Below are 24153 nucleotides of genomic sequence, written 5' to 3'. Positions count from 1 at the left end.
GGGACGAGAAAGTGAGAGGTTGGCTGTGCCATGGCAAAATCCAGCAGTCCAAATTCTCCTCTCAAGTGCAATGAGAAGACAAGGAGAGTCAGAAGTTGTTCTCAAAAGAGATGGGTGTTACACATTAAAGAGCTGGATGAAAATGTGAACTCTGTAGGGTCCTGTGAAAGATGTATTTTTCATCTCTCTGGTCTGACCTACCCTAAGCATTTCACTTTTTTGAGAACCCTTGTTTTGCTAAAGTAATACAGGATTACCTGTACAAGGACTGGAGGGTCTGAAGAGATTCCTCCATTGCACAGGAGGGGAGAAATACTGTAATCCTGGCGAAGGTGGGAATTTAGCACACAATTTCATAACATGATGGACCCTGCTAGTTCTACGAATTCATGGCTTCCCACACAGGATATCACTGACATTTATGAGCGCTGGATGTGTGTGGGAATCCTTCCTGAGCCCTCAGGACCAGACAGAGCCAAGCACAGTCAGTGGGCCCATGGTGATGCGAGTCTGTAACCAAGGATTCAGGGGCAGAGGCTGTGAAACCTGTCCTTCTGGACTGGCACTTCACAGCCGAGCTTTCATCACCTCCTGCTACACATTGTCCCAGCAGTCAGCTCGGGTGGCACCTGCTCCACTGAGACCAAGGGGAGTTTCTGTGATGCTGCCAGTGCAGGAAATGCTAACGTGTCTCTGTTTGCCCCCCAAACACTCTTGTTGGGCACATTTCTTCCCCTGTGTTTCTTTAACTGAGGTTTGGCACTTTCCAGAGACGCCTCAGTCTGTTGTCACTGGGGGTCAGTCACCAAGTGTTTCTCTCCTGCTCAGACATCTGGATGATGAACATATTTTTGGAATAGTTCTGTCTTACAGACAGGTTTGGGTCTGTGTTATCTAAAATATCAGTCATAATTGAAATACTGAGCTTTTAGAAAAGTCTGGGCCTATTTTAAATGCACAAACATGATTTATTTTTTGATTGACTTTACACATTTAATTCTTTTTGTGGAAAAGCTGAAGATTAATGCTTAATAGAAATTTGGAACAGAAGGAGATTGTCACTTGATGTCTGAATCACATCTCATCCTTTTCAGTCACCACCTCTTTATTAGCTTCAATATGCTTTCGATTAGAGCACAGATGCAGACAAGTTTATTCATTGCACACCCTTTAATATTTTCACATTTGTGTTAATGCTGTGGCAGGCTGTTTGTAAGAGATGCAGTGTTGCCTGATAAAATTAAATGGCACTGATGATCAGGTAAACAACAGAAAATTTCACCTCTTCTGCTCTGTGTAAGGATTTTATATGAAATATAAACTATAGGGTCTAGTCCCTGAGCTCATCTCCCAGTACATGTCTTGTTCAGGTCACTGGACATCTTAGCTCTATAAAGGTGGTTTTCTGAGATGTTAAACACAGCAGGAAAATAAGGTCAGAGGGTTAAAGAGCAGTAAATATTTCTCAGCCCAACTATGTTTGATTCAGCAAAAGATTTTGGAGCTCAATATTTGGAAGGGTCCCATGTCAGACTGCACCCTATTTATTGAAACACAAGGTGACTCAGGACCCAAGCAGCCTTCTTGTGTTTGCACGAGTTTCCATACAAATCTAGGGGGGAGAAAACTTCCCTGGTTACCAAGAGTATAAAAAGATCAATAAAAAACTGTTGTACAGGCAGTCCTTAGCAGACACAAGGTGCTTAGTGCCCCACAGAAAACATAAGAAAATTAAAGGTGGTTTCTTTATTCTAAACTGGCAAACCTAAGATAACCCTTGGACCCTAAGTTTCTAAAGGCTGCAAAAATGAAAGCTGGCTGAGATTCAAGTAAATGCAGTGTGAACTTGAAGAGAGAGAGAGCAGCAGTGGGTGCCTGCTAGATGGCTGACCTGAGGGCAGCAGGGTGAAGCAGACGGGAGGCGGGGAGCAGGAGGCCTTTTCTGTCCATCTGGTAACTCACACAGGGACTTTCTACAAAGAGACAGAAACCAGCCTGCACACATCTGATGCTTTTCCCCGTTTCTGCAGTGATGTAGACATTACAGACATGAATGGGAGTGCAGGGAGAGGCAGAGAAGAGCACAACCTTGTGTCCCTCTTGAGCCGAGCAGGATGCTCTGGAAGCACAGCAGAGAAGCACCAGCTGCACCAGGCAAACAGCCCTGAGCATGGCAGGGTTGGGCTTGTGGCTGAGCCAGCGTGGGCTGTGGGAGCCTGGGAGTGCCCTGCGAGCGTGGACAGGGCAGCTGATGGCCAGAGACATTTCACTGCACCCACAAAAACTGATGAGCAGTGAGAAGGGCAGCTGGCAGGAAGGATAACACAGGGTCCTTGATTTGCCTCCAGGAGTGGTGGCTTGAAAACCAAGAGGGTCGGTGAGGAGTTTAGTTTTCTGTTCCTGATGTAGCTGTGCAACCGTGGGCATCTCCCTGCTCTCTGCAAAATTGACACCACCACCCCCTTATCTGTTTCACAGGAGCTTGCATCGCTTTCTGTTCATGGCAACAAGTAAATTACTGCTGCACATGTCCAGGTAGCTCTGCTTGCAAGCTGTCAGGCCACAGAAGACTTACTTCATCTGTTTATTGACACGCAACAGTCGGGAGATCATTCAGGCCATTAATTATTCACAGATGTTATCACTGCTCCAAGCACAATGGAGCTGGTTTCCCCTTTGTAATTAAAAAGGAGATAATTTGATGTGCGATATAGTTGAGTACCACAGCACCCAGGAACCAGAGACACCTGATCGCATCCCAGAGTGGTGATAACACATAATAAAAATTGTACTTGTGAAAGGTGCCCTACCCCTGGCTTAGGCAGGTGGGAGCTGTGGATGGCTCAGCTTTGCTCCAACCCTGCAAAGGCAGTGGTAAGAATCTCACTAAGCTGTGGGAGCAGAGGCAGATTCACTGTGTAGGTGTTTTGAAAATCCTACCTTCAAGCTCAATTCAAAGTCCATTAATGCTAAAGGTGTCTGTTGACTGTATTAAAACTTGGCTCAAACCCATATCTATTAGATCACTGAGCCAAAAAATATGGCTTAATCCTATTAAATATTAGCCTGCTTTAAACTGGATTTCCTAAGTAGGTAAGCTTTCTGACTTCTGTCAGCAGCAAGAGCTGTGCACAAACCACTGTGCCACCTTCCCAAACATGTGTCACACCTATTTTCCCTGGGAATTTCTCCTGTGAGATTCATATCCACCTACAATATCAACACCCCCATCCTCCCTTCTCCTGCTTCACTGGACTTTGAGATTAACCTTCCTTTTTTAGAAATTACTCTTGTGTAAAGTGATTATTTTAATCTCAAGGTCCATGGCTTTGTGCTTTCTGCAGAAGTTCGGTATCCCAGTGAATGCAGAAGGACTGGTGGTAAAATGGAGAGTACCTAGTTCCTCACAGAGTGTCCAGGCACATAAGGCCTTTGGACTGTGCCATCAGCCCCTTGTCATTCTTTTCACTGTTTTTCTTGTGTCTTCCTATGTCCCATACCAAGGACTGAGTGTTCCCTCACTGATCTCTCTTTCTCTCTCTCTCTTCTCCCCCTCTCTCTCCTTACCTTGCTACCACTATTGGGATGTAGAGTAAAGATGCTGGTATCAGGACTTTGGTTATGTTGGATGAGCAAGGAGGTAAGTTCAGATTGCTTCAGTAAGGAAGTATAACCCTTCTCAAAGTGCTTTACTGACCGTGTGCAACCCTGGAAACAAGGGACAGAAAATACGTGTAGTTGTGCATGAGAACCCCAAAACCTCTTTGCCTTTAGCTTTTTTCTCCAGCAGAGAAAAATGTACAACAGCTACCTGAGAGTCTGTACTTCTTTTGATTAATGTCAAAGAGAGCTGCAGGCTGAACTCAACCAAATCACCATTTGATTTCAGCAAGCTTTGGGTCAAGATCCAGCTACATGACTAGAAGATTTACCTCTATAAGTATAAAATCCAGCATTATTTATGCAGGTGCTAAGTTATTTTCCCACTTAAATCACAAGTGAAAGACATGCAACAAATGCATCCCAAGAGAAGGTAAATGTGTTTAGTTTGTGTAAGATTCGGTTACTTTTTGTGCAGTAGTGAGGCAGTGAGAATGACAAAATGTAAACATTAAAAGGTATTCCACAATCAGCTCATTGCAATTGTCCATATAGGAGGTTCAGACTTACACTACCTGTCTGCGGATGACAATGACAAAGACAGAGCCTGATATATTCAATACATTCCAGGAAATTACATTTTTGCACTTCATAATATTGCAAAGAAAAGGTAGCCTTCTCTCCCTCTTAATAAAACTAATAAGTCTTCATTTGCTGTAGACCCACAGCCCCAGGAAAAATGGTGTCTCCAATAAATCAACAGAGCAGAAATTTCTGCTACTCTCTATCAGACCAGCCCCCCAAAGGCCCTTGTTATTATTTACTATGTGGCAGGACACAAAATTATTATTATTTCTGCAGAGGCAATGCTGTGTTACTCATCAAACCCAGACAATGATAATAAGCCAGGTTACGGAATTCCTGGGAAATGGACTGCAGAACCCGACAGGGCCTTTCCAGTTTTAATGTCCCTGCCTCTCTGACACTATAATGAATGAAAAGTAATAGGAGGACCTAAATGGAAAGTATTTTTTTCTATTTGCTTTTTTTTTTTTTTTTGTATGTCTCATTGCTTTCCCTTCACATCCTCCCTTTTAGAGAAAAAAAAAATTAACCAAATTTTGTCACATCGATTTGTCTTGACAAGAAAAATATCACAGAGAACATTTTGTTGTCTTCAAAAAATAATGGCAGTAGAAAACTACCAAATACAGAAAACCAGAAATTACTTGTGTTGAAACAGATATGGCACCTGTCTAAATAATGTGTTTTGTTTCAGCAGTGGATTATACGGTTGTAATCAATCACAAATATTGTCAAAGAAAGTGTGTTAATACCCAGGTGTGTCTTGCAATGTAATTCACAGGCAGAGTAGCAGAAACGTTAGTGGCGCCTGGGAACGTATGTTTCTGTTCTTTAACTGCTCTATTTCCACAGATTTGCTAGGGAGGTTTATTTTTATTTTAATCCTGAATTTTGCTGGGTTTTTTAATTATTATTTTGGAATTCTACAATTGCTAAACCCCTGTATTCAGAAGTTTTCTGACTGATTCACTCTGTAGCAGGAAGGACAATCTGAGTGAGCCAAGGAGCTGAGACTGGACACACTCATCTCTCTGGAGTCCAGGGAGCTCAGAATTAAATCCTTCTTGAGAGCGAAGCCTGAAATGCTTGTGGTACAGTCACAGATGCAGTTAGTCAATGCCTCCAGAAAAGACTCGGAAGGTCTTGGAGCCTCTTTAAATTGGCTGTGGTCATGCCTCAAGTGGTTCAGTAAATTTAGCTTATGACTATACAGTGTGGGTTTCTCAAGGAAAACAGCCAAATAATGTTACCAACCCTGAAAATATTGTAACCTTGTACTATGCTAAATGTTTAATTAAGTTTTCTCCATTTTAACAGTATGTAGGTGTAATAATTGCTAATTTTTTTTTATTTCATTTTAGCGATAAAGGACTTACACTGCTGGGCAAAATACACTAACGATGACTTTGAACGCTGTGTAATTAGTGCAATGTGTGCAGCTCACGCACGTCTCAGCAGATTATCAGATTAAGGAAATCATTTGCTAACACTGCCATGTGATCTCTTTGCAGCTGACTGCACAAGTCACTTAAGATTATTAGGTGTTAAATATACAGAAAACATGACATTGATCTTTCCAGTGGGCGGCAGGCAGAAGATCTAATCTCTGCACTTGCTTGAAGCTCTGTTTCTAGGTTTCCTTACAAAATTGCTTGTTTTGAAGTTAAACAGACCTTACATGGAAAAACCTTTCTGAGCCAATTCAACCCAAATAGTGCAAAGCAGAGCTGATTTTCTGGTATCAGTGAGCAGAAGTTCTGGGATGATAAAAGGCTGTAAGCCAAGGTAATTTCCCAATGCCAGGTATTTGTACAACAAAGCCAGCCTGGATAGCTGCTCTTGCCCAAAGGTTTAGCACAGCTGGCTGCACAGTAGAGTCTGTCATAGCCCACAGAGATCTGGAGCTTCACAAGAGCTCCCTGTCCCACAGAGAATGGCACTCCCATAAAAACTAGAGACTCCTCCAGTGTTCTCTGAAGAATGGGAACCTGAGTAGCCCCTCTGCAAAATCAAGAGTTATCATTTTTTGGGTCAGGTATTGTCACCCAAACAAGCTGAACACAGCTCTCTCCCTGGGGAGCCCACAGGAAGGAGCCAGGAGTTTAGATTTTCTTTGCTGGGTTTTTTTCCATCACTAAGAAAGTCTTTCCCAGACCACATGTGCATCCATAATGCTTACATTTTTAAAAATCTGGTCTTGAGTCAAGTTCCCATAATTAGTAATTTAAATATAAATATGTATATAACTCTTTACACTAAAATGCTCCTATTTTACATGAAAAAGTAAATGCTGCAAAGGATTATTGAGCAATGACAATTCCTCTGCTTCTTTAAAACATGCTAACTTAGAAAAATGTTAATATTTGGATGCATTTTGGTTAAAAGCAGCCAGTAGAAATTAAATTAATAGAACAAAAAGTGAAGATATGAAGGTAACCTGAAGTGCTAACACAGAAAAGGTCCCAGGCTGGTAACTTTGTTCATCCATAGGAAACTCCCATCACCTGGACATAGTAGCAGGATTAAAAATTTGGACCTTCAAGGACATTTTTTTGTGTGATGATGTCCTCATGCAGTTTATTACAGAAGAATTTTGTTCTTGTATTCCAAATGAGGTGGAGGGGAGAAACTTTTCCAATAACAACAGTAGCAGCACAGTAATTTTTCATCCAAGACAGAGGAACTTTGATAAGAGACAAAGAAAATGTCAGTGTAATTTGAATTTTCTCTTTGCACCATGAATGCACACACAGCAATGCTGGGGAACATGGGGAGCAGATTAATCTACCCAGCAGCTCTTACTTTACATCAAGCTTACAAAGGAGGTAAAACTTGGAAATAACTGGGCAATCCCACAAACAAAAGCACTGGCACACATGCGAGCTGACCTCCACTGCTTTTGCAGGAGCTGTGGGTTTGGCAGTTTTGTATGTTATGGCTAATTAGCAAAATAAAAGGAGACTAACAACTACTCCAGTTTTCACAAGGAAGATGGTATTAATTATGCTGAAATCGTAGCACAGAACAAAAGACAAAAGAGAAATGAACCCACACAAAGCAGGTTGTGCCTTTGCCTACTGTTATTTTTAGCACAGCTACACGTGGGCTCACAGCTCTCCCCTCCAGCTTTCTTCCACGGGTACCTGTGCCCAGCAGTGCCTTCTGAGCACAGCTAGGTCAGAGCTCAGGGTCTCTGAAAAGGCTGTCCCACAGTCTACGCTCCAGTATGATTCTCCTTTATGGAAAATGGGATGACAGCCTAGCATTGGAAATAGTTCATCTGCTGAGTCTCAAATTAAACCCTCTTGTATGCAATTATGATTGCAATGTGTTCTTAAGATGTCCTTTTTTTTTTCTTCCTTTTTTTTTCTAATTAAAATTGCCCTTGGGGAAAATTGCTTCGCTGCGCAATACACCAGGCAAAGGAGCAAGTTCCAAGATCCACAGGCATTTAACTGACATTCAAGCACAGGCCCCAGATCCTGGACATCAGCGAAGGAGTATTTGTTATAAATTACAGATGGAGAAGCAAAGGTGAAGCAACACCACACTTGCTCTGTGCTGGTCTTGCTACCAATGCCTTGTAAGATGCTTTTGCAGCTGTTTTTGCTCAAGACACCACAGGAGCAGCTGAGGGATACCCTTGCTACCGCTTCCCTGCCCCAGCCACTTCCCCAGATCAGTCACAGGATGGGAACTGCCAGGATGTTACAGGAGATCCTGGCAAAGACCCACTGGCAAATGGCTATGATAAAACTAACAGGATTAGCTTATGTTCCCTCAGTTACCTTTCAAGAGTAATTCATAAGTATAATGATACAGGTGAAATCTATTCTTGTTTGTGCCTTAAGATAGGGCATTTGTTTGCTGTAAGATCTGGAAGAAGATTTATGGTCACTGCCTTGAAATGAAAGTGATGCTCTCAGACATCAAGATAGAAAAAGGGTTGCAGCATTTTCCAGAGGGGAAAACAAATGAAGGAAATCACAATGAAATGTATTTCTGATGTGTATTCTGCCTCCAGACAGCACCAATTCTCTTAGGTATATATCATATATCATACATAAACATATAGGTGCAGTTTATTAAAATAATATTGCAACAAACTGTCAAAAGATGTTCAAACGCTGACCTTGAAGGGCTTCTCTAAATGGAAGACAAAAGGCATTATCTCTTGTAGGCGTGAATTTGCGTAGGTTCATGGCAGTATATGCCAACAAACTGTCTTCCCTAAAACCTTTAATACAGCACAGAACGTTGCAATAGGGAAGATCTATTAAATTAACCTCTCGATTGCCATCTGATTTCCTACCGGCAGTGATTCATTCTGGGCCACATTTTAATAGCAGTTATACCAAAACAAATCCAGCGTGACCCCATTAAGTTAATTCCACTATAATATTTATGCCTCAGTAATTGTGGTTAGACTCATGAATCTATTTCCTTGCCTGTGGGACCAGATCTTCGACAGGTATAAATTGTCATTGCTCCACAAAGCCAGCATAACTGTGCTGATTCAAACCAGTTAACAATCCAGCCCACAACACTAACAACTAGCAAGTGGTTTTAGGACCAGCAGCCAGCTGTCTAGACTTCTGGGCTACAAATATGACATGGGGTTTTTTACACTAATGAGGTTTCCTTTAATGGAAGATAAATGAGTTGTGGCTCCCTTTCCTATTCAGCAATAGCCCAGGCATCAAACACAAATCCAGAAGTAGGATAAATAATGTCAGGATTCTAGAGAGGGCTGTAGTTAAATGGAAGTCTTTGAGCTGTGTCAAATACACTCTTCAATTAGCACTCATTTATTTGGGCAGAACAGAAAACAGGTAAAGACAGTTCAAAAGGACCTGTTACATACATGGCTTTAGAGAATGTGCATCTGGGCAAGGAGAATTGTTTCCACTGAGAGCCCCCAGTGGTACCAGATCTAGGACTGACCCACGCAGTGTGAACCTGGCTTTTGCTACTGGACAGACAAGGTTAGAGAAGCACTAGCAGGAAAATCAAAGGAAGAAAGGTCAGACACCTCTCATATTCCCCCAGTGTCAAAACGCACGTGTGGCTCCAGCCATCTTTTAACTGACAAAGGGCTGTGCAGTGCTCGGAATCAGGAGCCGGGAGCCTGTGGCAGAGGTGCAGCAAATCCCATCACGCTGCATGAACCAGCATCAAAGCCAGCTCACAGTCCCACAGCTGCTCCCCAGAGCGAGGGCAAGCGTTGCCCAGCCGAGGAGCAGGAGCACAGGGAGGGGTGTCCCCTTCTGCCGCAGACTCACATTTCTGATGAGAATTACAATCTGTGCCTACGGACACCAACCAAAGCTTCTGCTGAAGCCTAAATTACAATGCATTAAGACAATCACACCTTGCTTTTCTGGTTCTCAGCACAGAAGTTTACCTGGCTGAACTTGTGCTGTCCCTCTCCCAGGTTTCCTTCTTGGTTTCCCAATCCTTTGCTTACACAGTGTGTGACCCTTTTAGAGGGCAGTGCCATGTAACTCTGATCCTCAAAATATATCCTTGGATTTGGGATCAATAACTCCCCTGGTGCCAGCAGAGAGGCCCATCCAGCTGAGGAGAATGAGAACTGACAGCAGAAAGGCAGATGAGTCTCACCATACTGACACGGCACCTCTCCTTCTCAAAGCCCAGTGTCATGCCATAATTAAACAAAGAGCACAAGTTCAATACTTGAACTATTCCAGCTTGAATAATTTAGCCCAGGATTTTCTAGGCCCTCGAGGGATGAGGTTCCAGTTTCCCTTAAAATTAATTAAATAAAATTAATTTTAATGGGAACTGGGCATCTAAACCCCCCCAGAAAGCTTTGAAAAGCTAAACCTCAATTGTTATTAAAACCCCAAGTAAGAAGTTAGGTCTCTTCATGTTCTCAAACAAGTTAAGAGCTTTTTATTGATGTCAATATGAATATGATTTTTCTTCTAAAATTTTCTTCTTTCTTTTTTTTTTTTTTTTTTTTTTTTTTTTTTTTCTGGATAGGACTCAGTTAACATCAGGGATGACATTAAATTCCTTCTATAACCAGGGCTCTTACTTCCTTCCTCTGCAGTCTAATTCAGTGTTTTTCTATTCCATATGGGGACTAGGGATGTATTTGTGATTTACTGGGACTGCTTTACTTTTCCTCGTTAGGTACAGTTACGATTTTTAATGGATTGAAATGCCACTCCAAGTACCTTTCTGATCCTGGGTAGTATCTGAGTCTATCCTTTAGGAACAAATGGTGTGAAATGTAAATCCCACTTAAAATGCTGTCCTTACTGCAGACTCCACACAAGACCCTTGATCCGATTGGATCTATATCTGTTTATCTCAGCAGAGAATCCTGTTCCTACTCTTTTATGTTGTGGCATTCTGTTCCTCTAGGACATTTTCCCCAGCTTTAAAAGTGAAAAGAATTAACACATTTAGTTATTCTGAGCCACCAAATCACTTAGAAAACCAAGTCACTAAGAAAACCCATCAGCCTTAGGTGGAAATATGCCAAATTTTGTTTAATGCCAGCAGAGAGACAGGGTCTATATGTGGCTGGTTTCTGTGCCTGGTGCTTCTTACCTTGCCCTGGAGCAAAGCAGAAGTGACCCCACTGAAAACATGAGTCTTCAGCCAATGCCTGTTTCCATAAGCTCCCTTGGGGCCACAGACAAGGAACGCCACAGCCGGTGACCCTCTCGCAGAGAGCATTGGGCTCCCAGGGTGGTTTCAGTTCCTCCGTGCTCACTGAGGTTACTCCTGATTTGCAGCACCCACTTGGGAAAGAAAACCAGCCCTGAGGCCACACTCAGACTAGAGATCAATACCCAGCACCAGCCGAAGTGGCAGGTCCGTTTCCTCGGCCTCTGGAAGAAAGGGTACCTCGACACAAGCCCTTTTAACAGCTCTTTCCATCACCACTACCATTAACTACCAGCTCTCTCACTCACTAGTCACAGCAGTTGTGCTGCCAAACCCACCTAATTCTGAGGCATTTGTAAGCGTAAGTAATGGAAGCGTTTTCCATGGAAGTACTTCCTTTCCCTAGTATTAACATAGATAAATGCAAAATAATAACACTATCTTTCTTTCTCCTGGATGTCACTGTGTCTTAGTAAGTTGATGTATTGTATTATGTTTCTGGACCTTGAACTTTATAACCCTTCCTTTCTCCATCATTACATCTTGTTTATATTAATATATTTCAAATAAATTTCTCCTTTGTTTTACTCTTCCCATACTAATAAAAAAAGATATTCAGCATCCAATGCAGCATACATCCTTTCAACAATGCATCAGCTCAGATTAATGCATTGTAATGTCATTATTAACTCAGTTCTACATGGTCATTTTTCATGTTCTGTTGAAGACAAAATCAAACAAACAAAAATACAATTCATTCCACACTGTCATCCCTTTGTCCTGACCAGAACAACTCGATCGTGTTGAAGAAGGCATGAACCATATCAACCAAGACATGAAGGAGGCCGAGAAAAATTTAAAAGATTTAGGGAAATGCTGTGGCCTTTTCATATGTCCTTGTAACAAGTAGGTACTGGGTACCGGCTCTGCTATGTGGTGTCCAGTTTTTTGTCACAGTGAATGTCTGAAGTTTTTGTCTTTTTTTTCTTTGTCCTTTTCCATCTGCTTCATTCTGTGGGGATAAAATACTTGTGTTTAATCAGAACAACTGGAACGCATCGAAGAGGGAATGGACCAAATCAATAAGGACATGAAAGAAGCAGAAAAGAATTTGACGGACCTAGGAAAATTCTGTGGTCTTTGTGTCTGTCCATGTAACAAGTAGGTGCTGCCTGCCTCATCTCTTTGAGCACTTAAGGCTGATCCCAAAGGCCTTGTGAAGCTCATCCTTGCTAGGCACATGGACAGGATGAGCATGTGGCATGCAGAAAGAACGATTCTGGTTCAAATGCATTCATTTCATAGCATAGACAACTGACTGGGAATTACTGTAGATGCATTAAAATCAGGCATACTGCAGTGAAAGCTTCACTGTTGACACCTTTTAATGGTAAAAGTTTCAACATTTTACACAAAGTGTACTGAGTGGTTCCATTTTCCAGCGGACAAAAACACTTGGGGCTACCTTATTCCTGGACACTCTAAATTTTGAAACTTATTTTCATGAACAAGTTTCATAAACAAAGGAGCTGAAAAAATGCACAAGAGGTCATACTGAACATTGCTCCAAATTGTGGATGAAAATCAGTTTTTGTTGTTCAGCAGAAATAGTCCTTGATGAGATCTTGAAAGAGATGTGATGTTTCATAATTGGAACCCAACTTGAAATGGTTTTCATCCTGCCACAGGCAAAAAATTTGACAAAACCTCAACATGCCAAATTTCTCTTGTTTGGGTAGCACGTACACTAAGCAGAAATGTTGAAATGCATTGAATTTGCTTGCATGCCATCACACTTGAACGAAACCGTCCTCCAAGTATTGCCAAGCTTGTTTTAAATGCCAAATGAAAATGTGATGTGCGGTTATGTGGGTGTAGGAGACCAAGGACCAACCCAAAGTCCTTGAGGAATGGCAAATCCAGCATGCAGTGAGTAGGGATGAAACCAGGTTGCAGGAAAACATTCTTAAATGGTTGGCCAGAGATTGTGCAGGAAACAAAGCAGAGAGTAGTGTTGCTGGAGAATTAATTTCCCTTTCTATGTGAACTTTGTTCACAGCCAAAGCCTGATCCTACCCGATTATCAAGACCAAAAGGAAAGAGAGCTGCCATAGAGTTCATGGCGTATTTTGCCAAAAATCAGAGGAGCAGGGCTAGGGTTTTACCTTATCAGTCACATTTCTTTTGAAGTTAATTCCCTTGGGACACAATGCAGATACCGCTTCAGGTTTTTTTGCTTCTTTGTACCAAGTCTTGAGTACTTTTTTGGGGTAAACATTTTGCCCAGAATTACTATAGCCCTGATGTGCGATGGGAGAGGGGCAGGAGGAATGGGAAGGGCTGCATACATCCCTTTTGCAAGGGGTATGAGCTCTGACAGGCTGCAGCCCTTGCTGCCCCGTGCCAGAGGAGCTGGTGCACAAGAGCTGCAGGTACAGATGCAGCAGGAACTTCACATCTCCCACACTGTACGAGCTGTAAAAGCTCAGAACTGACAGCCAGACATGTGACAGCGATGGGATTAGCACCTGGCATGTGGCACTAAAACATTTGGCGTTTCGCTATGGCTGCAGCATCATGCTGCAAGAACAGAATGATTCTGCAAGGGATGTAGGGGGCATGAATTTATAAAGGGGCCTCTTCCCTTCTCTAATGCATTCTGACCCTATCAGTCTGCAGCCATATTTCAGAGAGCAGCATTGCTAACCATGCTCAGAGGATGGATAAAGGATGGTTTTAGAGACTGTTCCCTCAGTCATGAAGCCACGACCCCATCGGTACAGATAAGACAATGTTCTGAGGAGTGGAGTGTGGGAGAGAGAGAAATCCATACAGTTCTGGCCATCAGAATCACCATCATCCCCTAAAGCTCTTCTGGCTGGTGGGAGATTAATGGCATATATTTATAAAAAGATTATCCACTTCACATGTAACTCTACCCTGATATACAGTGAAAGTACAGTTCTCTGAGCCTCAAAAATATGTAAAGCTTGATCCTACATTCTTAGGAAACTGAAAATGCCCACAGCACGGAACTTTGACCAGGTTGCATTCAAAAGGACAACTGCTATTGTCCATGAGCAGATCCAAGCTCCACCTGTTGACTTTAATTAGAAGTCCACAAGAAAACAAGAGATCAGATTCTGGGTATAAATAAAATAATTTACCTCAAACATAGAAAATGTCTCACTGATAAAGTTGCACAGGTCTAAAGAACAGGCAAAACCCTGTAAATGGATACGCAGCAAGAGAATTACTTTCAGGCATTTTAGAAATGCCAAAGCTGATGTATAGTTTCAGAGAACTAAAATTAAACAAGCCAACCATCATATTTTTAAGTCTTCACAAACTTTAATAGAAAATAAGCAACAGAACAGATGAGTAGGAAAGATCCTCTTTTAATCTATATTTTAATTCTAAATTGGATCATACAACACATCTTCAGGCTCATTTAAAACTGAGCTGCTTCAGGGGGCATGGAGAGAACATGACACCAGAGATGGGTTTGTCATGTCCTTTCCCAAATCTCCCAGAAGCACGTTCAGTTCCTGTCCCAAAATTCAAGCCACAGGGCTGTTTATAGTACTGATTGGAGCTGGCCAAGGAACAGGAAACCACAGAGATTTGCAGCTCCCGGTGGTTTTGTTGGAAACAGACCCATTTCCAGAATAAAATCACAAACTTACACCTGTGGACCCCAAATCCTTTCATTCCCCTATTAAAATGTTCAACCTTGTCTGGTGACCCCAGTGACAGCAGCCCAAAATAGGCTGCACGTGTCAATCTGTCACTCTAGGGGTGCCTGGATTTTAATTTTCTATCCACGGCAGCTCAGTCAAAAATGGCTCTCTGAAGGTTAATGTAACTGCCACAAAATACAAATATAACAAGTTGCTAGGCTATTTTTGAAGTCCTGTGGTTTAAAATTCCTGAAGGAAGTGATGATCCTTTTTTGCCTGTGTCTTGCTTATTGTGAAGGCTGTTACTGCTGATGCATTGAGGGTATGATGAACTATTGGGGCAACTGTGCTTAGTGAGAATGCTTTACTTCTTATTCATGCCTGTAGCTGGTGCATGAAGAAAAATGTAGAAAAATTTCCCTTTCTGATGCTAGATTGCTCGTATCTTTTATTTTCTCCTGCACTCATTTCACTTCTGCCTATTTTACTTTTTGTCTCTGTGGACAAAGGTTTGTACATCAACTGTCGATGTATGATTACTATTTTCAAGTACCGATATATTATTTGAAAAATCTAATGAACCCTATGATAAAATCATCCCCAAATCACATTGGGAAAGGTCAGTGGCTTTCAATGCCTATTATGCCACATACATATTGAAAAAGTATCATCAGAAGCCAAATATGCTGCATGGTAAAATATTAAATTGTAGCCAAATCTGTTTTTCTCTAAGAGGGTGTGTTGCTGTGATGTGATGTACACACTATACTTGGCAGTTCTGTTTTTATGTCTGTCTGCCAGTACGTCCTCTGTGTTTGATGTCAAAACATATGTGTCACTGAAATGAAACAATGTTTTCTACTTATCTGTTTTTCTTCTCTTCTTTTTCCTTTTCTATTTTTTTTTTCTTCTTTTAAAATTTTCCTTCATTCTGGAAACTAAGTCAACATCCAAAAACCTGTGTGCAATGTTGTAGACCTGACAACTGCAATTCACCCTATTGGAAACTAAAGCTCTGACCATCACTGTTGTGGCAGTAAAGTAAAAAAACAAGCAAAAAACCCACCCCCTCCTTTTATTCAGGGTTATGATATATCGGTATACAAACAATGACCCTCTATCTGAAAACTCATTTGCTTGATTCAGCTTTTAGCTTGGAGAGGTAAAGAGTTTTGCATCTGTCCTTGTGCACTTGGTGCTTTGTTACTCATCATCTTTTTCGCATAGGCTTAAATCAAGCGATGCTTACAAAAAGGCCTGGGGCAATAATCAGGATGGTGTTGTAGCCAGCCAGCCTGCACGTGTCGTAGATGAACGGGAGCAGATGGCCATCAGTGGTGGCTTTATCCGCAGGTGAGCTTTTTTATCCACTGTTTTCTCTCTGTTCTCCTTGTCACTGATATATTTAGATTGCTTCCATATGGTCAAAAGATCTGTGGTGCTCATTAACTCCTTCAGAGGTGCTGGGTAGTGTGATGGAGCCAGGATTTTCCACCAAGTGGTGCTCGGATTCGGGTCGAAGGTGACTCAGACATGACCTAAAGGTTTACTGCATCCAGGGACTTCTCCTGGCCCTGAGGGTCACTTGAGCTCTAGTGCAAAGGATGGTGACCTTGCTGGAAATCCTGGAAGGAAGGGTCTTAGCCCTGAGAACCAGAAGATGATTGAAAAACAAGCCCAAACCTTTCTTTTTGAGGCTGCCCAGATCTGGGCAATAATAAGCTAGAAATAAAGTCTATTTATTTATTTCACAGCAGCACTGTGAGGGTGCAGACAGCCATGGCCAGCCAGCACTGTCCTCGGCACTCCAGCTCCCAGTGTGAACACGCGTCCTGGGGGCCTTATCATGGGTCTCACTAATGACACTTGTCAAACGCCTCAGAAATGAAGAGTCAGATAAATACTAGTTTATTGCCGTTATGTCTCAAGGCATGTAGTGCCCATTATCCATCCTTGCCAGAAGATGTATCAAAGCATCCAAATGCCTTCCCTTTCTTTTCAACAACAAAAAAGCCTCAGGTTTCCTGCCAAAGCACCGAGCCAAGCCCAGAACTTGAAGAACACTTTAAACTAGAGGTGCATCCCTCCCCTGCCCATGAGTATCCTCAAAAACCTCACTGCATTGGGAATGATGCCCCATTCCTCAGCTGCTGGGAAGCCACAGCTGTGGAGGAACAGAGTGGGAATCCCTGGACTCTCAAATCAAAGCCAGTTTGATGCACACAGCTATATTAAAGGCATCCCCACTGCAAACTTCCCACAACACACAGGGATCCAGCACAAAGTACCTACTGATTACAGAGCTTATGGGGCAGGTATTTAGCTGACAATGCTATCAGCATACTAGTAGGCAAAGCTTTGATCTCTGAAGATTAAGGACACTAGTTTAATAAGTAATTATCTTTCCAAAAACTATTATCCACTTATTTTTTTGGCTGCTGTGATAAAGGGAAATCAGTGTGATAGAAACAATGCTGTCATGCAATCTGGAGCGTAGGATGGAGTTGCCATTTAAGTTTGATGGGTCTGCCATTCACTTTTAAAAAAAATTTCTGGATGGCAGCCCCACCAAAATGATGGCTGGGGCATGATAATAGAATAGCAGTGAAGGAAGTTACGCTGCACCATGACTGTTCTGCAAATAGCCTGGAGCACCCTTCGGGTACCTACATGAACACAAACTGCATAAGAGGCTCAAAATAGGAATTTTCTGAATGGCACCCATGGACCTTGCTTTGCACAGCATCAGTCACCACCTGCCTCTTCAGTCACTGGAGAGTTGAACTGGGCCTTGGCTCAAGCACAAGCTTTTCCTTCCAAAAAGCAAGCAACTGCAAAAGATGGTGCTAAGATTGAGAGATAAATGATCTTTAATGAAGCCAGTAAATCTGAGAGAAGCTGCTTCTGTCTTTCACCAGAAATACAGTTAATTAAATAGGATGCTAGGTCAGGATTTTCACAGCTGAAGCACCTCTTCCCCAATATCTCTGTGAGCCCAAGCATACAAGAACTGGACAGTATTCATTAGTGACCTGCAGTCCAAGGAGGGGAGCTGCTATCGCAGCTGGAAGGTGGCAATTCCACCACCTTGCAGCACTTCCCATGAACGGTAACCACACACACATCCGAATGGAGCACGCTTTCGTTCTTGGGGGAGGATGATCACTGCAGAGGGGTGCAGCATGTGGTACAGGCAAGCTCAGGCAGCAACACCTCTATCAACAGCAGACACAAGCAGTATAAACAGAGCACTGATAACCTACACAATTGAGCCCAACATCCAAAAAATAAGCATGTAACATTTTTCAGGTTGTCTACTCATTAATCCCTTTTGTTCAAAGCTGAGCAGCCTGCTCCTCAGGTGACAAGCAATGGAGGATGCAGTGGAGGTTGTGGGTGAATCACAGTTTCAGGAGGAATCTCCTGTCTCTGCTTTAAAGAATTGGGTTTTTGTTCCCAGGGTAACAAATGATGCCCGGGAAAATGAAATGGATGAGAACCTGGAGCAAGTCAGCGGCATCATTGGCAACTTACGTCACATGGCCTTGGACATGGGCAACGAGATCGACACACAGAACCGCCAGATTGACAGGATCATGGAGAAGGTAAGAGCTGCCTTTTCTGTGAGGACCCCAAAAGGGGCTCTGTTTTCCCTTCTCCAAGGGGAGAAATGGGCCTGGAAAGGACAAGGGACAGAAATAGCTCTTCTCCCTCCAAATCTTGGGCCAAAGCAGAGCTCGCTGCTGTGAATCCAGTGCAGGCTGGGTTGAACCCTTGCTGTTGAGTTTGCCACACAGCTGCAAGGAGACCCCTTAGCAGACATCAAGGCTCCTTCAAGAGCTCTGAAAAAGGACAAGTGCCCTGAACTATGCTGAACTGTGGCTTGGATCTGACTGCCCTGGCACTTCCTGGAAAGTTTTAAATCCTCCTGGGCTTTTCCTTCCTCAGAAACTCCATGAGCAGCTCAGGAGTAGATCACCTGCTTGGAGGACCAGTCTTCAAAGAAGGATGAGGATTTATTAGAATCCCAGATCTTTGCCATATGGTAACAGTGCAGCCAGTTTTGTTATGCTGCTTATAACAACATTAGGACAGAGATATACCTCCTGCTCTCTTGGGGGAAGGTGTGTGTGTATGTATATAGATTGTGTGTGTATATATACATATATATGTATACATATATATATATACACATACATAATTGGGCCCCAGAGGGCCCCGGTGGAATACAAAAGCCCAGCATTAGTTCTGCAAAATCACCATCTAAAAAGGCAGAAAGCACCGTTCCAGTGACAGACCTGCACTGCAGACTTCCGAAGCAGAGAGCAGCCCCCTCCAAGCCTGGCTGGGAGCTCACTGCCATCCTGAGATCCCAAGATCTGCAGGCCATCTGCATTGGTACTGGCAGAGCTCCAGGCACAGGCACAGCCAGGCTGAAGTGACATAAGAGGCTAGATCTTCATCTGGTGTAAAACCAACACAACGCTCCACTTCCGTTGAGATTTACACAACCCGAGGATCTAACTCAAGGACTTACATGTGGTGCTTAGAGTTAATTCTGACCTCAAGTGGTAGAGCTGGTGCTCTTGAGCCATCTTACACTTGCATGCCCCCTCAAACAAGCAACAGGCACAGCCAGGCTGAAGTGACATAAGAGGCTAGATCTTCATCTGGTGTAAAACCAACACAACGCTCCACTTCCGTTGAGATTTACACAACCCGAGGATCTAACTCATGTGGTGCTTAGAGTTAATTCTGACCTCAAGTGGTAGAGCTGGTGCTCTTGAGCCACCTTACACATGCACGCCCCCTCAAACAAGGGATGCCCATGCCTGTTTTTCATGTCAGTTAACTATATCAGAGCCTAGTAATAAAAATTAAGGAAAATACTGCACTGAGGGATTCACTCAGAAGAGTGAAGAGCTTTCCTTATTGGAGGCAGATTCCAGAGAGGACCGGGTGAAGTATACATTGTCTGAAGGGTGGGAAGATCATCCCTGAGAGAGAGGCAGCCACCTGGCTTGTAGAGCATGTGGCTTGGCGCTGGTCAAAAGTCTTGCTTTATAAAGCTGCACGTGTTGGACTGCACTGGAAAATGCACAGTATTACTGGGATGCCATTATGTACCATTTAATATTTCTGGGAAAAGGAGGAGCATCGGGGGAAGGATTTACTGCTGCTATTCAAATGCAAAGAGCTAGAAAGCAGCACATCTCTTTATACTTTGAGAAGGGACAGGGAGTTTATACAGCCTGCACCATGAGTACCTTTAAATATGAAGCCTATGACATACATTATTTTCTCAAAGCAATGAGGACGTGCATTATTGTGTTCCCACTTCCCCTGCTCATGTCACAGTGGCAGGAGACATGCCCTGTGGATGGAAATCAGTGGCATCCTACCAGTGCCTGTAGGATTCTATCCCAAAATACAGCAAGCCCGACAAGTCACTGTTCTTCTACCAGCTCAGGCTTGCAAACATCTGGATTTTGAAAAGATTGACCAGGCCCTCTGTGCATATAAAGCACATGGGCCAAACCTCTAACAGTGCATGCTGAGAGCAGTGAGCTGAAGGACCGGTCTTCCACAGCTCTGTGGTCTTCTCACAGCCTTTGGCATTTTGTATAGCAACGGCAAAATAACATTGACAGCTAATGCATTCATAAAATCACCCAGGGCCCTTGGCTAAGGAACAGTGACACATTTGTGAAAGATGGATTTGCATCGTACACAGAGGAGTCATCACGAGAGCAGCACAAAACTAAGACAGTCTTCTGTCTAAGTGAAAAATAAACCAAATTTCTCAGAGTAAGGGCATACAGTAATGAGGTACTAGAAAAGGGAACACAATGTATTAGTAAAACTCTCCATAAAAGACAGAAATATTGGATAGCTGGATAACAGCAAAACCTCAGTTGCACACACATCCAGTCTGCAATGAAATATGGCAACAGACCCTCATCCCCCTCACAGCATTGCCAGGGTTGTTTTCTTGACCAGCTGGAGCATTGTGCTTTGGGTCAATTATGATCTTTAGAAAGACCCTTGGCTGGCACAGTTTGAAAATGTTGGGGTGCATCACAAAGCTAAGCCAAAGTACCCTGGGATGCATCATAAATGCTCCTAAAGGATTTGTGTTATACTGAATTCATGCATCCAAACCAGAGCAATCTCATAGTGCAGCGATGTAATCTGATCTATCCACAGTAATCAGGACAGCAATGAATAAAAGGCTTTATTTATCCTTTCCTCAGATCAGAGAAAAAGGAACAAAAACCAAAATGACAGTGTGATGAGTAGGTCAAATGGCACCATCACCAGAAGAACCTGGCCCTAAAATCTACCACAAACAGGAGGCTGGGAGGAAAGTAGAGGGGGCTCAAATCCCTCTGTCTTGACCTAAGTGGGAAGGTCAGCACAAAGAATCCCACTGCCTCCAATGCAACATCACCCGCCAGATACTAATGTCTAAACATCATTAGGAACATGATGTTTAATCACTGTTCAATGAATATTCATGCATTTCATGACAAAGGTAACTGCTTCCAAACCCATTAACTTTTTAGGTAGCCTTTTGGCAAAAGCACACAAAATTGTACTGTTGTAGACAAGGTCAAACTCACGGCTGAAATAAAGGAGTGTGGCTTGTAATGAGTAGTTTTGCTGATTTACGCTTGTTGAGGAGCTGGCATGTGCTACTGCACTAAAAATACACATAGCATTTTCCAAAACAATTACGGAGAAAAGCCCAAGATATTTCAGAAAGATTTATTGCACATCAGCATAAACATTCCTAAAGGATTCTTAAATGCATGTGGGAAAGTTGCTTCACCATTCTGTCTTTGCAAATTGGAGATTTAAAATAAATCTGTACATCTCTGGGATACACCCCAGAGATGTGGGAACAATCATCAAAGCTAACAAAATGCAGCCATCAAACCACAGAAAGAGTTTGCTTTTGGGGCCCATGCTTTTAAAGCAGCAACACAATTCTCACCTTTCCCACAGGTCTGGTTTTAAAAATTGAAACCATTTTCTATCTAGTCCCTCTGCTAGAATAAGTCGGCATGGCAACGTGGGGATGAGTGGAGTTTTGCCAGGTTTGTCAGCTAAAACAGTGTCTTTAGTCTCCAAAAGTAACTTCTGCAGAGCTACAGAAAGTCATGGTCCAAGTGTCTTCCCACTCAGAGAGAACTCCCCAACCTCCCAAGTGGTGCCATTTTATTAATGGCATTTTATAATCATGGGAGGTGTTACCCCAGGGAAAACAGTGCAGCTAATGGCTCAGTCTATGCTGGACTAAATTGCAGTTTGACTGCTTCAAATCACAGCAGAATCCCTGTCTTTTCTTAACTCCTGTTTATGCTGCTGCCCAATGAAAGAGGCTACTCTCTCTTGCAACTACATTGGTGAACTTTGGAGTACTGGCACCCCTCCCACCTAATCCCTTCCTTTCACATGCAGAGCAAAGATATCCAGGCTGATCTTTTCAAATAAATTTATCTTTACCAGCATTCCCTACATCAGATGATCCAGCTTCTCTGCTCCGGGAGTCTCTACACTGACCAAAATTTTAGTTTTGGCTAGTACCTGATGATCTAAGTTAGACTGCAGTCTGGGTCCACTGAATCTTAGAGGGTTCTGAAGCTTTTCCCCAGCAAAACACAGATGCACACCACCAGTCCTCATGCCGTCATCCGTTACCATCAGTACCAGCAGTGCTGTCGACAGCACCAGCTGCAGATCTGGCACAGCCTTTACACGAGTTCAGTGGAGCTGACCACAAACAGAAAAGGTCTGCTCAAAGGCCACATGAAGTAAAATCAGAAAATCTGTAATCTCCTTTTGGGTCCCTAATACCACTATAAAGAGCAGCTCTCCAGTATTTTCATTTTTTCTGTGGCCTAGCCAAAATTATGGAACTACCTACAAAGCACTGTCTTCCTTCCCTGTACTCTTTTTTCCTCTCATACTCTCTTTCTTCCCTGTACTCATCCCTCTCTTTCCTCTGTGTTTCCCCAGGCTGATTCCAACAAAACCAGGATTGATGAAGCCAACCAGCGTGCAACAAAGATGCTGGGCAGTGGTTAAATGCAGAGAAGTGCATTTCCTTTTAATGCTGTCCAGCAGGGCAGCACCTTCATGCTTTTATCATGGTATTTATCTACTAGGTTTGCACACATGCACATATCAGCCCCATTGTAAATGTTGTCCTGTGTAGTTTGTCAGCTTCCCAAAAATGATACTTGTAATTATTTTTTTCTAGATATCTTTCTTTCCAAAGGTTGTACATAGTGCTGATTTGATGGCTATAGCTCACTATGATGTTTTTTGGGGTTCTTCCTTTCCTTGTTTCTGTTTTGGATTCCTTTCCTTTTATTTCCTTCTCATTTTTTTTTTATGATGTTTGCTGAATGACAACACTGTTGGAATGCTAAACGTGCTGTTAACCTTTAAATATACAGTATTGTTCTTGTAAAACTGTGACATTCCACAGAGCTACTGCCATGCTCCTGTCTTTGGGTATCATGATGTTTAAGCACTTAAACCTGCTGTCTTCAGTTCTTCATTGCCATTATCTGTTGTTATGATTTCATGATTAGACAATGTGGAATTATATTACTATAACAAGCATTGCACTAAAAAGTGATGTGATTTATGCAGTTATGCATGAGGAATAAATAGACTTTTAGACTCCTACTTAAACAAGAATTTTCCCATGGCAGTAGCACACCAACAATGACAACAAAAGCATGCTCAGTATTCGGAACTCTTTTGGGACTATGTTATACCAGCAAGTTTGCAGTTGTGCCACTTTTTTCTTGTTGATATATATATAGTTATTAATCATGATCATTTTTTTTAATTATGAAAAAAAGAGGGATTTGGCACTCACCATTTAGCCATTGCCAGCAAAATAAAAGCTTGGCTGAAAATATGTCAAAGACAAAAAGAAACAAGTGTAATATATTGGGTTTGTCTGCTGCTTTTGAAGACTATCTTTTGGAGGAAACAACTACCATATGAAATGGTGCAAAGAAATGTAATTTTTATAAGGCTCTCTCTTACTAGTCGCTATCCCCATGTGGTTTGTTATTGGTACAGTTCTCTGTTGCTTACCTAGAGCTATGCACACCAAATCGCTGAGATGTTTAGTAGCTGACAATTAAAAATAATTAAAAAACCTAAATGAATGAACTCTAGATAAACTGTGAGATAAATATCATTTACAGCATGTAATATGAAAATTCCTTATGTCTCCTGTCAGTTTGTGAAGTGATTGACATTTTGTAGCTAGTTTAAAGATTATTAAAAATTATAGATCTCAGAATCCATGCTTGCTTTATCCATTTGTTGCCCTACGTGTCAGTGACAACTTCTTGTTTGCAACTCACCTGGGAGAAGAAGCGCAAAGTCTAAAGACTCTTTACAAACTGCTTTTGTATTGTGTTTAGGGGAAACTAAAGATTTTGGTTTGCAATACTGTAGAAAAGTAACTACACAAAAAATTACACTTGGTACATTCCGAGTGACTGTTATTTTAAATTACGTGGCTCGGATTGCCAAACACTGAATCAGAATAATTTTCTCTTGTTCAAGGGAAAAAAAATGACATAAATGTTATGGTAGAGAAGGATATAGTTTC

General features: G+C 42.3%; 1 protein-coding gene across 2 annotated transcripts in view; it reads left to right on the top strand.

Moving 5' to 3' along the window:
• The window catches only part of SNAP25 (synaptosome associated protein 25), a 29154-nt gene extending 5316 nt beyond the window's left edge, over positions 1–23838 (top strand). The window contains exons 3-7 of one of the 2 annotated variants that reach the window (XM_041417252.1): positions 3592–3640; positions 11871–11988; positions 15735–15860; positions 17968–18112; positions 22530–23838. In XM_041417252.1, the coding sequence (XP_041273186.1) occupies positions 3592–3640; positions 11871–11988; positions 15735–15860; positions 17968–18112; positions 22530–22598 (507 nt within the window). In that variant the 3' untranslated portion in view covers positions 22599–23838. Of the gene's footprint in view, positions 1–3591; positions 3641–11615; positions 11734–11870; positions 11989–15734; positions 15861–17967; positions 18113–22529 lie in introns of both variants that reach the window. The other variant, XM_041417253.1, reaches the window with a different exon arrangement.
• The last annotated feature ends 315 nt before the right edge of the window (positions 23839–24153 follow it).

The sequence above is a fragment of the Onychostruthus taczanowskii genome, unplaced genomic scaffold (genome assembly GCF_017590055.1).
Source record: "Onychostruthus taczanowskii isolate IOZ18803 unplaced genomic scaffold, ASM1759005v1 scaffold55, whole genome shotgun sequence".
NCBI classification, from domain to species: Eukaryota; Metazoa; Chordata; class Aves; order Passeriformes; family Passeridae; genus Onychostruthus; species Onychostruthus taczanowskii.
Note: the sequence above shows the minus strand (reverse complement) of the source record. Positions and strands in the feature narration are given on the sequence as shown.